This window comes from Vulpes vulpes, chromosome 4, assembly GCF_048418805.1.
Source record: "Vulpes vulpes isolate BD-2025 chromosome 4, VulVul3, whole genome shotgun sequence".
Taxonomy (NCBI): domain Eukaryota; kingdom Metazoa; phylum Chordata; class Mammalia; order Carnivora; family Canidae; genus Vulpes; species Vulpes vulpes.
This window is the reverse complement of record NC_132783.1, coordinates 107,639,487-107,655,978: the sequence shown is the minus strand read 5'-3', so window position 1 is coordinate 107,655,978 and position 16,492 is coordinate 107,639,487. Positions and strand designations below refer to the sequence as shown.

General features: G+C 34.8%; 1 protein-coding gene across 2 annotated transcripts in view; it reads left to right on the top strand.

Moving 5' to 3' along the window:
* Positions 1-16,492, top strand: part of GABRG2 (gamma-aminobutyric acid type A receptor subunit gamma2) — a 105,503-nt gene that overhangs the window by 17,726 nt on the left and 71,285 nt on the right. For both annotated transcript variants that reach the window (XM_026007619.2, XM_026007611.2), the window contains exons 2-4: positions 10,705-10,856; positions 12,526-12,593; positions 14,867-15,087. In XM_026007619.2, the coding sequence (XP_025863404.1) occupies positions 10,705-10,856; positions 12,526-12,593; positions 14,867-15,087 (441 nt within the window). The remainder of the gene's footprint in view (positions 1-10,704; positions 10,857-12,525; positions 12,594-14,866; positions 15,088-16,492) is intronic.

Below are 16,492 nucleotides of genomic sequence, written 5' to 3'. Positions count from 1 at the left end.
CTTGTATGTGTGACCTTTTATTTTACTAGAAGAGGGATCAAAGTTGTATTAGTTCTTCAAAATGTTTTATGTTCTATAGAAAACTATCCTCCTTACTATACAAACTGAGATTTCATAGTAAATGCAGAGGCACAGTGATAGAAATAACCTTCACATCAAGTTGGATGTACTGCAGACAGAGATTAGTCATGGTCTACCATGTGACAATGTTTTTATTATTGCCTTGCCTTGTTAGTTCAGTGTTTCTTGTTTCTAGCTGTTCAGGTATTTGTTTCCTCAAATAGATGAAAGGTGTTTTGATATCAGCATTGAACTTTCTACTTCTTTCCATCTATAGCTATGCTGTGCACAAAAGAATCTCAATTAACTGAAGGACCAAGAAATCTAAATTTACAAGGCATTGTTTCCAAAATCTGGCCACCTTCATGATTTTTGCCACATCTAAGTGAAACCTGATCGTTTATTTACTTCAAATTTTTCACAAAACCAGTGTCTTTTTAAAGTAATTATTTTATTTAATGCATTTAATAATAAGAGTAATAAAATCTGGAAAATAGATTTTAGTTTTCATAATACAAGACAGCTGCAAAGTAAATACAATGAAACCAGTACAATGTTATCACATTTTAATTATATATTATTTTCTACCAGAAGTGCTGAGCTTGATGTTGTTCTCCTTAGAAAGTAGGTTAGCAAGTTGGAGAATGCGGTTAAAGACAAATTACAAGTAAACGGAGACACTGTCCTTAATATAATTGAATGTGCTGAAAGAAAATTAAACCGAGAAAAAATTTCAAATTATGTGCTTCAATGTCTTAATGCTATTCCTATGTGACACTTAAAACCGTCTTGGTTACCAGAGACAGGTGTTCTAAGTTCCAGGAATCACTGATACGAGATAATTTTAATAAGACATCAATTTTGAGGATGATGCTATTTTGAACACCCAGTGTACAATGAAACACTAGTAAGTGATATTTGACTTGCTTGAGAGCAATCATGAAAGTGATACTTATTCGAGGAAAAGAAAGTCCAAGAACTCTATTATACTCTCTTGCACCAGCTCTTAATTCTGACTGTACCTTAGAATTAGCTGAATACCAATGTCTTGGTCCCATCCTACCTCATTTAACTCAGTATTTGAAGAGGTCAGCATTCAGCACTGGCATTTTTTTAAGCTCTCTATGGAATTATAACATGCAGCAGGGGTAAGAACGACTCGTCTTTATAATGTATTGAACATTCAGTATATGCTGGATATTGTGTATTCCTAGTGAATGATAGTCATTAGATAAAGGAAGAAATACAAAATATTTCCTTCTTGGAATATTTCTTGACAGAAAATAAATTACATCTTTCTCTGACACTAGCTTATAGCATACATATTTCTGTGGTTCAAGTTGGTCTTATTTTTCCATAGTCAGAACATAGCAACTCTATGCAAAGTAAGTCCATGTGTGTTTCTAGAATGAGGGAGAACAGTCCTCCAAATTATTTGGCCTACTTTATCACCATGTTGTCACAATCCAATAATAATACAAGTGAAGTGGCCAAGTTCTGCTACCTCATAGAAAAGAATTGTTGCAAAAAAAAAAAAAAAAAAAAAAAAAGAAAAGAATTGTTGCATGAGAACAACAGAGTTATGGTCCCACCTCCTTCTAAAAATAGTGTGTAAGGTGAATTGTCTCAGTATCCAAAGATCATTCAGGTTTGAAGCCATAGCTGCTACTCTATGACAAAGTGTACACTGACATTTCTTTCCTATCACAATTTAGCATCAATATTTTTATTTCTATTCGAACTAACAGAGACAGTTGGTTTCTGGGGTTAGAATTGGTTTCTGGGGTTTACCTCGGCTTTGTTTCCTTTTTAACTCTCAAAAATATCTTCAGTGTGTGTTACCTCAGTTTTTTATAGGCTAGGAATTATAGCATTTAATGAAGAGAGTGACGACAATCATGTGATGGCAGGTATATAGGCAGTTCATTTTAATATTAGCTACAATTGTTATATATGTATATCTTAAAGAGTGAGTTTTACCAGGTGAATTTTCACAAACATTAAATTTTTAAAAATAACTCATACTCTCATTGATTCATCCAGTATTTTGGAAAGTATTCATTGTATGTCTTGTCAACTGCCAGGCACTTGACGAATTTTCAGAAAATGACACTGTTGGAGACAGAAACATTTCTTGCTCTTAGGAACCTAATGTTCTACTTTTAACACTCACACCTAAACCTGATCTTTGAAATGTTTTGTTTTTTTTTGTTGTTGTTGTTGTGAAGTAAAATGTAGAAAAGTACAAAAGACCTAAATATGGCTCAATGAGTCATCACAAAATCCACATAATCCCAACCACAACTGGAAATAAAATGTTGCTAGCACCCTAGAAAACACCCTCCCCTCCTTCCTCATTTTCCTCTTCTTTTTCTTCCCCCAAAGAAACCATTATTCTTTCAGCTCTGTGGTTGAATTTTGCCTTTTATTAAATTTCATATAAACATTAGCATAGCGTGTGCATATGTGTAGCACCTTTTGCTCAAATTTTTATTTTTCAGATTTATTTTGCTGAAGTTAGTAATAGGTCGCCAATTTGTATTGTTGTATAATATTTTATTATATGAATATGCTATATTTTATTAATCCATTGTTCTAGATTATGTTCATACCTGTTTGGATTATGTTTTTGGATTATCTATTACTAATAATGCAACTATGAACATTCTTGTACAAGTCATAGAGTAGACACGTGCATGTGTTTCTTTTTAAAATAAATCTAGAAAAAAAATTAAAAAAAATAAAATAAATCTAGAGATGAACTTTTTGGGATATAGAACATGGATGATAATCATTAACAGATAATGCCAAAATATGTTCCTTCCAGCAGTGAATGAGTCCTAGTTGCTCCACATTCTCCCACTTTTTATTTAAGAATGGTTAAAACAAACAACACAAGTTGGTAGGATGGCTAACCCAAGGTAAATGGACTTCAGGGATAACCCTAGACTTCACATTGATGGCTCTTTTCTGTGTACCTCTTAACTCCAATGAGTGTTGTGGTTGCCTTTTCCACATTTCCCCTCCTCACTTTATTAATTATCCCAATTTTTATTGGGTATCTGTGAAGTCCACATTCTTTTTGAGAAGCTGAATCCATCTTAGATACTCATGGTAGGATAGATAATTAGACCAAAATAATTAACATAATCTCATCCTCTAGCCATAGATTTCATATGTGTTTCATATGTATGAATTCATATGTATTTGGCTCATGATGCACAAGATTAGACTTTCTGAGGACTTTTCTTCTTTTTGAGAGAGAACTTCTGGAAGAGTTTCTCTCTGTTTTCTTAGATGTAAATAAGGAGTCATAGAGGTATACGGAGTTGTTGTTAGTATCTCTTGACTGCATAGTCAATCCATCTTTGGGTTGAAGCTGACACTGTGGAGGATAGAAGGGTGAGGTAGAATGAATCTGAGTTTTTAAATACATAGTTGTGAAGCTATCTAGAGCACCGTGAAGTTCATCCTCTTTAGGCTTTATGATTATATATTCCAGTGCCTCCCAATTTAGTTTAAATGTTCTGATACTTGCAATGAAACTTATCTTAGGTAATAAAATCCCACAGACGGTAATCTGATAAGGATCATTGATGATTCTAATAAACAGTCTGCATTTACACATTGGATATATATGTCTAATATTTGACTCAGTCAAATAAACATACTTACCGATAGCTATTAACTTATTTTTTAAAGATTTTATTTATTTATTCATGACATAGAGAAAGAGAGAGGCAGAGACACAGGCAGAAGGAGAAGCAGGCTCCATGCAGGGAGTCCGACATGGGACTCAATCCCAGGACTCCAGGATCACACCCTGGCCTGAAGGCGGCGCTAAACCACTGGGCCACTGGGGCTGCCTGATAGCTGTTAACTTAATATTAAAAAACTGAACTTGGTAGGAGCTAAGGAAGTCCTCATAAGCAGGACAATTCATTATTAAAATTGATACTTGGGGTTTACATCCTTGCTGAATGTCTCCCCTTTTTTCATATATACATAAGCAGAGAGCATCTTTCCTAACAGGTTCTGTGAGGTTCCTTACTGGGATGTATAGAATCCCATAGGCCTGTGTGTGAAAGAATAATTGGTGCCCTAATGTTCTTGTTCACAAACTATCACAGTGTCCTGTAAGAGCTCCTAGTCCTGGACAATACAGAGTGGGGTCCCTTCTTCCCATGATCAGATTATGGGTTCCCTGTGTCCTTTAGAACATATACTCACCTTTCTGATATTTTCTACCAAAATCTGCTTTTTGCAGTGGCTGGAAGACATCTTTAAAATGAACTGGTTGATATGTATGCCTTGCCCCTGCAGTTGTGCATTGCTCTCAAAGCCAAGAAGAAGTGTAAGATGATTTATCACATGTGTGAAGTTAAATTGTGAGCTCTATTTTTATTCCTCAGTATGGGGAGATCAAATTATTGATTATCTGCAATAGCAAGCTTATGAAATTGGAATGTTATTAACTTTGTGCCAAAGGTACCATACTTTTATTGAGCTCAGGCATAAACAAATTTATTGTCCTAAAGGAAAATGAGTGTGAGCAGCCATTTATTTTTGGATGATCTTATTTTTTTATAAATATACAGTAGCAGATTCCTTGGATCCAATTTCTTTTTCAAAGCCTTTTTCAAAGCATAATGGTTAAATGTTTTGATTTTGGTAAACTGTAGCGACTATTGGTAAATATCATTGCTTTTCTTCATTGGCAAAATGGGGATAATTATAGAAATAGCAGCGTTTTAAGGACTAAGTGGGAGAATGCATATGAAGTCCTTTTTAAAAATGTATTTATTATTTTTTAAAGATTTTATTTATTTATTCATGAGAGACACACAGAGAGTGGCAGAGACACAGACAGAAGGAGAAGCAGGCTCTAGGCAGGGTGCCTGATGTGGGACTCTATCCCGGGACCCTGGGATCACACCCTGAGCCAAAGGAGACACTCAGCTGCTGAGCCACCCAGGCACCCCTTCATATAAAGTCCTTAAATTTATTCCGAAGACATAGTGTATATTGAAAAGCAGCTTTCATAGGTATGATGATTTACCTGAGGAAAACAAATTAGCAAGAACATTTATTCTTTCCACACATCTTAATTAAGCATGCTGTTGTGGAATTTATAGTCTAGTAATGGAGGCAGACAATAAACAAATCAATACTTAGACATTGTAACAAATGTTATGAAGCAATCAAGGACTGGCTAGAGCATACGAAGGGTGGTGGGGTGGGTGACAAAGTTAGATAAAACTATTAAGGGATAACATTTATGTGAAGGTAAAGTTTGTGTTGAAAAGTCAGAAGGCAGGGGACCTGGGTGGCTCAGTCAGTTAAGCATCTGCCTTAGGCTCAGGTCATGATTCTGAGGTCCTGGGATCAAGCCCCACATAAGCTCCTCCGCCCTCAGTGGGAAGCCTGCTTCTCCCTCTCCTGCCTGCTGCTCCCCTGCTTGTGCCAAACACCACCCCCCTTTCTTTCTCTCTGTCAAATAAATAAATAAAATCTGGAGAAAAAAAGAAAGTAAGAAGGAATAAACCATGCCAACTATTGATTTGGGATGTGAAGGCAAGAAAAGACTGTAGGCAGGAAGGACAATACATGCAAACATACTGGAGTTTGGCCAAGTTTCTGGAATTTAACAAACTTGGGCAACATGATGTAAGGAACAACACATTCTTCTGTTACTGATGCTTTTGGACTGAGGATTCTCAACGGATTCTGTGATCTGATGAGAATCTGGGGTAGAAGAGAATCTCTGTAAGAGTAGAAAAAGGAAAGAATAGAGATTTATGTTATATAAGCAGTAGAGATTCACAGTAGAGGTGATACTAACAGAACAGAAAGTCAAATGAAGAGGAATTTTTAATAGAAAAAATTTAAAAACTTTCATTTTGCTGACAGATCTCCTGAGAGATTTTTTTGATATATAAAATACCCTGTATTTAAGTCATTGTATGTATAAAATAAAACTAAAACTTGTACCAAAAAAATGTTACTGAAACTAATGTTATAAAAGAATGACATACTGATTATTTAAAAATAGTTTAAACATGAAAATAAATGATTTTTTTGAATTTTTTATTAATTTTTTAAATTCTACTACTTATCTATGTCAGAGAAAGAAAAAAATGTAAATTCTGTCTTTAAGATGCCAAATATCAATGCATTTTAAGATACCCAAAAAGACAAACGTTTTTATATCTTACCTATATGTTTGCTGTTATACTCCCTCGGATAGTGACTAGATTTTTCCTCCTACAAAACTCAGATCTTTACTGAATTTGTGGGAATCCAAAATACATAGATTAAAATTTAAAATTCCATAAACTGCATGATTACTTGTCAGAGTCCAACATACAAAATATGTACCAAAATTCAAGTATTTATAATCTTTTATATAATTGAGAGCAATCTCTTACTGAACATCTATCAAATATTTCTTTTGTTTTTCTAAGCCACTTTTTTTCTAAATAAAATCAATTTTGTTTCTGATTATAAACATGAACTTATTACATGTTGGTAATCATGCATAAGTTCAAATCATGCATAAAACTGGAAACATGAAAATAAAAGTAATCTAATTTACAGCATGGTGACTCAGAAGATCTAAAGTAGGAATAGGAACCTGGGAATATATAGTTTTAAGAGCCCACTGTATACACACACACACAGACACACACACACAAACACACACCCTTCCCACTGGTTTAAACACTCTGTGACTGAGATTCTCAAATTTTATTTCATTTTATTAAGATTTTATTTATTTATTCATGAGAGACACAGAGAGGCAGAGACATTGGCAAAGGGAGAGGCAGGCTCCCTGCAGGGAGCCAGATCCTGGGATCCCTCCCTGAGCTAAGGCAGACACTCAACCACTAAGCCACCCAGCAGTCCCTGATTCTCAGCTTTTAATATGCCTATGGATTGCTTAAAGATTTGTTAAAGATTTTGATTCAGGAATCTCAGTGGGGTCCGAGGTCCTGCATTTCTAGCAATATTCTAGCAGTGCTCATACTGCTGGTCCAACATTCCTGATCAGATGGCTTTCTAGCATTTTTTAAAAATATTTTTATTATTTATTTATTTATTCATGAGAGACAGAGAGAGTCAGAGGGAGAAGCAGGCTCCATGGAGGGAGCCCCATATGGGACTCAATCCCAGAACTCCAGGATTACACCCTGAGCCGAAGGCAGTTGCACTTAACTGCTGAGCCACCCAGGCATACCATTTCTAGCATTTTAAAAAAAGTTTTCAAAGAAGACATTTTTAAGAGTATATTGATATTATATTAAATATTCAATGTAAAATATTAATATTCTGCTTAATTATAATATATTATAATATAAAATACAAATATAATTAGAATATAATTAATAAATTATAAGTTAATTAAAATAAAACAAAATATTTACTGTAAAAATTAAATGAATAAATTATTAAATTTAATATAAAATCATAAAAAAATTAAGAGTGAATATTTAGTTCTCTTTTGATAAGATTACTTTTTAAAGTAAAAGGCATAAGAAATAATTACTTGTAAAGGCTATTACATTTGGATAGATACCTTTACCTAGAAGTTCAATTTTATGTTTGTGCTCAGCACACTCAACTGTCAAGTCTGTTTTTTTGAGTCATTATCAATCTGTTTCTGCCCAGGCCTTCTTATGGGGTTGACAATGCCACGAAATGCCTTGTCTAACGATCAGACATTATTATTCCTAGAGAGCCCACCTATAAATGAGATCTTGACTCCAAAGTTTGAATTCTAAAGAAACAGCTAATGTTGAATGAGAGAGGTTCTTTTTTCTTTTTTCTTTTTTTAAGATAAATCTGGAAACAATCCCAGATTATGCATCAGCCCCATTAATTTAGACCTCAGCTGGGAAAACTCTAGGAGAATAAAAACTTCATTTATTTACAGTATAGGGGTTCATTATTCTTCTTCCTGGAAAACATCTGTTTTTAATTTTTCTCAGCACATATTAGATATAAACCTAGAAGCAGCATCTATAGATTCAGCACTTTAGTTACATGGTTGGAGCTGTTATAAATCTAGCAGTGGTCACTTTATAACAATAATTATAATGGATCTATTTTCAGGGCTAGGTGTCAGATAGTGTGTGAAGCACTTAATAACCATTATCTTAACCTTACATAAAAATATGATATGAATGCTAGTGTTAACTCTATTTTAAAGATAAAAACTTTGAGAGGTTTAGCAAGGTTAAATAACTTGCTCCAGGTCATAACATAGTAAATGATAGAGGTAAGACATGATGAATCCAGAAAGCAAACCTAGTACTTTCTAACTCCAAAGTATGTTCTTTTAATTCTTCAACTCTTTTTTTTTTCCCTCTGTCTGGCTAAGTAGGCGACCTCAATTATGACAAAATCTCTCACAAATAATTTTATATGAAATAATTCATTTGTTTATTGTTTTGGTTTCTAATTGTGATGATTCTAAAAGATTTAGTGATGCAATTCTGAAAAGTAGTATTCCTCCTAAGCAAGATTGTATTTTCACCTAATGTATTTTTCCTCCTAATCTGCTAGATGATGGTAACAATAATAATACAGCACCAGCGTGCTTGGATCATTTACTTCTTAGTATGAGGAGTTGCTGTAAGAGAGTGAACCAAATGATTTAACATATATTCCCTTCCCTTGAAGAAACTTTAATAGGGTGCATTTGTCTGAGGTAGAGAGAGAAAGAGCAACAGAGACACATAGGGGGAGAAACAGAAAGGAAGAGGGAGAGATTTTTTTTTTAAGACACTTTTGCATGAACAAATTAAGTGGTGTAAAATTCCATAACGATGATATCCAATGGGCCAACCACATTCTTTTCTCAGAGTTACTGGAATTGATTTGAAAATCTTTTGGTCAGAGAGCTGTTTTTTTCTTCTTAAATTAGTGAGATTTAGGTCATAGGACAAGAGCTCTTAGGCAGTGTTTAGCAGTGCTCTAGAGAAATGAGGAATTGAGGTCCAAGAAGGATTTTCCTAGCAGAGAACTGGCCTTTGCCGACTCTAAGGCCTTTCTCTTTGAGAACTCCTTGAAATTTTGTCCATCCTATCATGCACTGTATGGGTACTTTATGAAATTTCAATGTTGTTTAAAGTCATTATGCTAATTGAAGTGCAAGATGTAAGACTGGCTATGTTAGATTTTATGCAGATGTGTGGCTCAGTTTTATAATGGTTCCTCTTTCTAAAGCTTTAAAGAAATGAAAGAGATTACTTGCTTACTGAGTTGATCCATGCCAGTGATTACTCTTAAAACTTTGTCTCCTACTCTCATTCTTAAACCAGATTAATCACACAATCAGCTTTCTACTACCATATGTAGTCATCTGTTTATCTATACATACACACATATACATATATATATTTTATATATGCAAATTGATGAATGAGTATGATTGAAGAAAGATAATAAATATTATATATATATATATCTTCAGAGTAATGTGGCAGTAGTTTGATTTCTGACAAGATCCATTCTGTATCATAGATTTATGAAAATAAACTGAAATGAAGATGGGAAATTTTATATTTTAAGTTTGTATTTTTTTTTCAATCTTACCATAAACCACAGAAGTAGCCAACATTCACTGCATGCTGATAAAAATGAAAATGGCTGCTGTTGCAAGGTTTGCATTGCTCCTTGATCTGGAAAATAGAATCCTGTGATCCTTTTGTGTGTGTGTGTGGAGGGAGAGAAGTTGAAATTTGGGGTAGGAGGAGGGGCAAGATAGAGGAATTCTGATATCTTTCCAAAGTTAGCCTTAGCTTCTGGCCCTACTTGTAAGAGTTTTCTGACAGGTTTGGGCATAGAAAACGGAATCACAGGATATTATGTAGCTTCTCAATCACTCAACGTAGGCAATTTCAATTACACAATTATAGTACGTTAACTATTAGCATGAGATTCTGGATTAGGAACTTCTGCTGTAATAAAGAGTGGCTTAAAGTCTACAACTACATTTTTCTTCATAGTACCAGGTTCTTAACAATCCAAGATAAATGAACCGCCCTTGCTTTCGGTGCAAGTGAGGGGAAAAAAATACACATACACACAGCCTGGGGGAAGAAAAAGCAGCAAGACTAAGTTCTCCTTAGTAGTTCAATTGAAAGAGGAGAGGCTTGTCTGGCGGTTTGTGGGAGTGAATCTAATTATCAGTCTCTTACTTTCATTAATAGGTTGAAGCAAGTTAACTTCTTAGGGGAGGAAGAAGTAGACATTGTGTCTGAATTCTGAGACTACATTATGATATTTTAAGCATCACTTTCACAAAAAGAGTTTTTTCTTAAGTCCTTTTTGAGCTTTGGCAGGTGGACAAGAAGAATATCAACTATGAGGAAAAGGCAAAAATTACTCGGAAAACATGGTATACTTATAGATGGGAAGATAGAGCATTCTGGGAAACAGGGGAGTACACTTTAATAAATTCGAATCTACATCTGTGCAGTTTAATTAGCTTGATGAAGCCTCAGTGAAAAAATTCACTGTCATCCATTATAATACATACTATAATCCTGTTTCATTTCTCCTTTCTCCTCAGTGGCCTGTGAGTAAAAAATCCTCTTGGATATAGTCAATGTTTCCTGAACAATATTTTTGTTTTCTTAGCCTCACCAGCCAAAAATCTGATGATGACTATGAAGATTATGCTTCTAACAAAACGTGGGTCTTGACTCCTAAAGTTCCTGAGGGTGATGTCACTGTCATCTTAAATAATCTCCTGGAAGGATACGACAATAAACTTCGGCCTGATATAGGAGGTGTGTTAAAGTATTTTGTGATGCCTACCACATTAGAAGAAAACACTAGTGTTTCAATAAGTGGAAATTTTTAAAGGATTATTATATGCTGTAAAAATAAAGAATGTAAAAGTAGCATTCAGACATGGGGGTAGGAGGGGCCTTGATAAATGCAAAGAGGAAAGAGGATCGATGATCTTCAAGTGAGGCTTGAGAGCTGGAGATTCAAATTCTCCTAGATATCTTAGACAAAGGCTATAGAAGAAATGTGACCACTTCTTTATGAAGTAACATCAAAAACAAACAAGTAAATAAATGGTAAAGAAAGGATATAGTAGTTGCCTACTGCTGTGTCATAAAATGTCACAAATCTCGATGGCATATAATAATAATTTAGTTAGCACTTTGGTAGGGGCAGTCTAATCTAAATTAAGCCAGTTTAGGGCTGATCATTTAAGAAAGCAATATTCTCATTGTACTCCTGCAACCAGCAGACTAGCTAGGAGTATCTTTCTCATGAAAATAACAGAGTAGGGCAGCCCTGGTGGCTCAGTGGCTTAGTGCCACCTTCAGCCCAGGGCGTGATCCTGGAGACCTGGGATGGAGTCCCATGTCAGGCTTCCCGCATGGAGCCTGCTTCTCCCTCTGCCTGTGTCTCTGCCTCTCTCTCTGTTTCTCATGAATAAATAAATAAAATCTTAAAAAAAAATAACAGAGTAAGATGAAGTAGAGGCTCATATATAAGGGTTAATGCTTGGGATTAGAAATAGTTCACTCACTTGTTCATGTTGTATTAGCCAACACAGGTCAGATGTCAAGCCTGAAGTTCAGAGGCCGAGAAGTAGCCTTATTGCGGAGAAGGCAGAGGCATAGAGGCAGGGACTAGTGAAAAATTCAATCCAACACAGAAAATTAGGGCATGGCACTTTCAGGGAGAGTGGAAAAAGATGAGAAAAACATACTTGTTGAATTGAAGCCCAGAATGCTATTATGAATCCTTGTTCATTAAATTTTAAATGAAAATGGAGCACGTCCATTTGGTCATGGATGTAATACTACATGATTTTTACTGTCAGTCCTCTTTGACGAATAGGTGTGTATTGGATTTCCATATGGTTTCCTCATATTATTTGATGAGTCACACAATTGAGTAAGTCATTGAAGAAGATTGATTTTGTGTTGACTGAGGTGTATGAGGATAAAGTGGTCATGAAAGGAATCAACAGAGGGCAATGTTTCAAAAACAATTAATAATATTTGTTGCTGTTTATGTCTCTACTTCATGTTTCTAATATTTTTTTCTGGATCACTAAGTAGTTATTTTTTCTACATGGGTCAAGTCAGGTTACCATGCTTAAGTTTACTCCATGGCTTAAAGAAAAAATGGTAAAATTAAGGTTGAAGAAAATCTGAGCAGTATTTTATTTGTTCATTTTAATGTAATTTTAAAGGCTAATCAATTTCAAAACTCCAATTTGCTTAGTTATTACATTTACATGCTTAAAAGGAGATTTTTTTTTGGAAAACAAATAGTTACTCAAATGTAGTGAATTAATTACTGACACCAAATTAGTTGTGAATAAATCACTTCTAATATAGCAAAATAAATCTATTTCTAGAATAACACAGACTAAAACATTAAAATGTTGTGCTTCTCCACATGCACATATCTCTGTCATTCTCTTTACAGTGAAACCAACATTAATTCACACAGACATGTATGTGAATAGCATCGGTCCAGTGAATGCTATCAATATGGTAAGTTTCTAATAGTCTATTTTATTAACATATTAGACAAGAGATGTAGTGTCAAAAATAGGAAAGAATATGACAACAAAAAAATTCGTACGGGAGAGACAATCTTTCAGATTCTTTTTTCTCTTTTGTAATATGAAGATAACTTTTTTATAATTTGTTATGAGAATTAAATGTGATCTATATAGATAAGTTAATTCTTGTAAAAAATGCTAAAAAACATAACAACATAACAAATACAACATAATGATACTATAATTTTGAAATAGTGTTTACCAACCTAGCAGTAAGACGCTCTGTTGAGTTAGGGAGATAAGAAAGTTTAAGTGTTCTCACGAGTGGTGATTAAAAACATATGCTGGGATGCCTGGGTGGCTCAGCAGTTAAGCATCTGTCTTTGGCTCAGGGCATGATCTTGGGGTCCTGGGATCGAGTCCCACATCGGGCTCCCTGCATGGAGCCTGCTTCTCCCTCTGCCTGTGTCTCTGCCTCCCCCCACCCCGTTTCTCATGAATAAATAAAATCCTTAATAAATAAATAAAATTTAAAAAAAAACATATGCCACTACCTGCATAGTCAAATGCAAATAAGTTTGCCTGTTTAACCATTAAACAAATACCAACACATATCTTCCATATAACTACAGTTTTTCAGTATATTTAGCATTCTAATGCAAATTGTAAATATTTAAGAAGAAGCTATATGGATAGTTTATTTAAACATAAAACTTTTAATTGCAGGAATACTAATTCCCGGAACTGTTATCCCAGGACCACATTTTATGAAATGCTAATTCAGTGACTCTTAAATCTTTTATTTGTGTGCATGTGTGTGTGTTTCTTCTTGCCAAAGTGTATATCAGAAGTTAATTAGTTAATCTACTGGCACATCACTAATTAGTTGACAAAGACATTCATAGAATAGGTTCCCTTCTTACTGTTTGTAGACGACAAATATGGAACTAAGTGGTGAATGCAGTAATATGGCTTACCCTAGTGGAAATGTAGTTAGTTACAATAAGATGTCGCAGTAGGAGGTACAAAGAAATAACACAGAACAATGCATATAAGGCAAAGGAAGAAGGTTCTAGTCTGATCCTGACAGTCTGTGTATTTGGGGAAATAAATAATCTCCCTGTTTGTGTGTATTCTTCATTACAAAATGGTGGTGGGTTGATGGGATTGAATAGGAAATATGGATAATTCTCATCACCCAGCTCTCATATTCTGAGTACATTGAATTTTTTCTTTAACTTTCTCATTTATAGACATCATTAAAATCAAGTTATAAAATAATGTTAAATAATATCTAAATATGACAAACCGGAACTTGGGTGTTCTGACTCCAGGTCTAATGGTCTGAATTCACATCACACTTACTTCTCTGATGAAAGTCAATCACTTGCCATTTGAGTGATATATACTTGAGGGTAATCCTTTATAAAGTCATTTCTCATCACAGCACTTTGCAAATGTGCTTTGTGACGCAGTTAGTACAGTAGTAAAGTTTTTTTTTTTTAAGATTGTTTTTTAATTGGTTCATTTACTCTTGTTTAGAGAAAAGGACAAGTATAATAGTAACAAAATTTTTAAGGTTACCTTAGCATTTGGTGTTTGCTATCTGTCAGACACTGTATAAGCCACTTTATGGGCATTCCCCTTTTCCATCTTCACATTATCTAACGAGACAGGTCCTTAAAGATCTCAATTTTATTATGAGGCAACTGAACCTCCAGAGCTCCAGTTTAGGACTGTTTTGAGTATTATGGGCTTGCTTCACTCTTTAGCAGTGATTCTGAACTTGGGTGATTGTTTTCCTAGAGATATATGTGGCAATGTCTGGAGATATTTTTAGCTGTCACAATATGCAGAGAGTTGAGGGTGGTGGTGGTGGTGCTATTGGCATCTAGTGGGTAAAGGATAACAATGTTACTAAGCGTTCTACAGTACACAACACACCCCCAAAACAAAGAATAAACTGGCCCAAATTAACATGAGAAACTGCTCTAGAGACATTGAATTCAAATGATTATACCACAGCTACGATCTTTCACTAGAATTAATCTAAACAGGTCTATTTTTTCATAAAAATATCAATTTGTCTACAAAAGATGGGTGAGTCTCCTTAGCAAAGCTTTCACTTTCTTTTGGATTATTCAAAACCAAAGTAGTTTTACTTTGCATTGGCAGTGAGAATACAAATGATAAATGCAAACAAATGCTCTACAATACAATTCTGTGTTAAAAATATTCTATTTCACCTTTTCTTTGAAACAGGAATATACAATTGACATATTTTTTGCCCAAACATGGTATGACAGACGTCTGAAATTTAACAGCACGATTAAAGTCCTCCGATTGAATAGCAACATGGTAGGGAAAATCTGGATTCCAGACACTTTCTTCAGAAACTCCAAAAAGGCTGATGCACACTGGATAACCACCCCTAACAGGATGCTGAGAATTTGGAATGACGGTCGAGTGCTCTACACTTTACGGTATGCTTTTGAAAAAAGGAAAGCAGTAATCTCTGGGAATAAAACAAAGATCAACTCCACTCTCGTAAAAGAAGAAGAATGAAAGAAATTTCAAACTACGTCAGGGTGGGCACATGTGATCAAAATAGTATGTGATGGTACAAAATTAGTTTTTCTTTCTCTTATCAGTGAGCTTTTTCAAAGTCATAGGTAGAAATTATTTTCTATGACTGATATGAGAACTCTGTTTTCTCGCGGAGACATGAAATTTCCCTTGGCCTTTGGAAGGTTACCTGATTTTTGCGCCAATTTTGGCTTTTGCATGTGTGTTCTGCTACTTTAGAATAAGGAAACAAAAATAGTCAGTTATCCTTGGGACCACTAGTTGCTATTCTTGGAAATGTCTCTGTTTCCAAGGAAACTATTGCTAAAGGATAAATTTTGGTGTGGAGGTCTGTACCTCCTTCTCTTTAGCTGCAAAATAGTAAGTACAATGAATTCTATCTCCCAGCACCCAAGCCCACTACCTTCATAGGCTGACTTAATTTATTGGCTATTTTGGAAGTGGACTTCTTTAGGGATAACTCAAAGGTGGTATCTTTTTTTTCTGAACTTAAAAGTTAAGAAATATTTGGGAGATTTTCTACTTAAATTACTGGATACCATTATCTTACCGCTTGCCTTTACGTGCCTTTAAAATATTTTTATCTCAAGGTTTCTCATGGGTGAGAGTATAATATTAAATAACATAATAGATAAGTACATAGACTTAAGAACCAGGAAAATCTGGCTTTGGTTCTTAGCTCTGTATCTTACTCTCTATATGAATTAGGACAACTCTCCAGAATTTCTATGTCTAGGACTTAGGGGCAGCTATCTGGTTGCAGGAGGGGTCTTGGTTTTATTAGTAAGTTTGATGTTTTTACTTGGTTACATTTTTATTTAAAGAGATTAGGTAGAAATTGATGGAGATTATTGGAAAGGAGGCACTGCCACCCCCTTGGTTCCTGCTCCACCCAAGACAGTCTTAGCAAACTCTTTTCATTTCTTTAATTTCTGTAAACAAATAAAATAAAATAGAGATAGGGCATCTGGGTGGCTCAGTTGGTTAAACATCTATCTGCCCTTGGCCCAGGTCATGATCCTGGGGTCCTGGGATAGAAGGCCCATGTTGAGCTCCTGCTCAGTGTGGATTCTGCTCCTCCCTCTTGCTCTGCCCCTCCCCTCTGCACATGCTCTCGCTGGTGCTCTCTCTCTTTCCCCTAAGTGAATAAATAAAAAATCTTTTATAAGTAAATAAACAAATAATTAAAAATAAATAAAACAGAGATAATAATTCTTATAATTATTTTATTTCTTATTTATCATAATTTTATTTATCATAGTTTCATCATATGGAGTAAATGGACCAATAAGTAAATTTTTT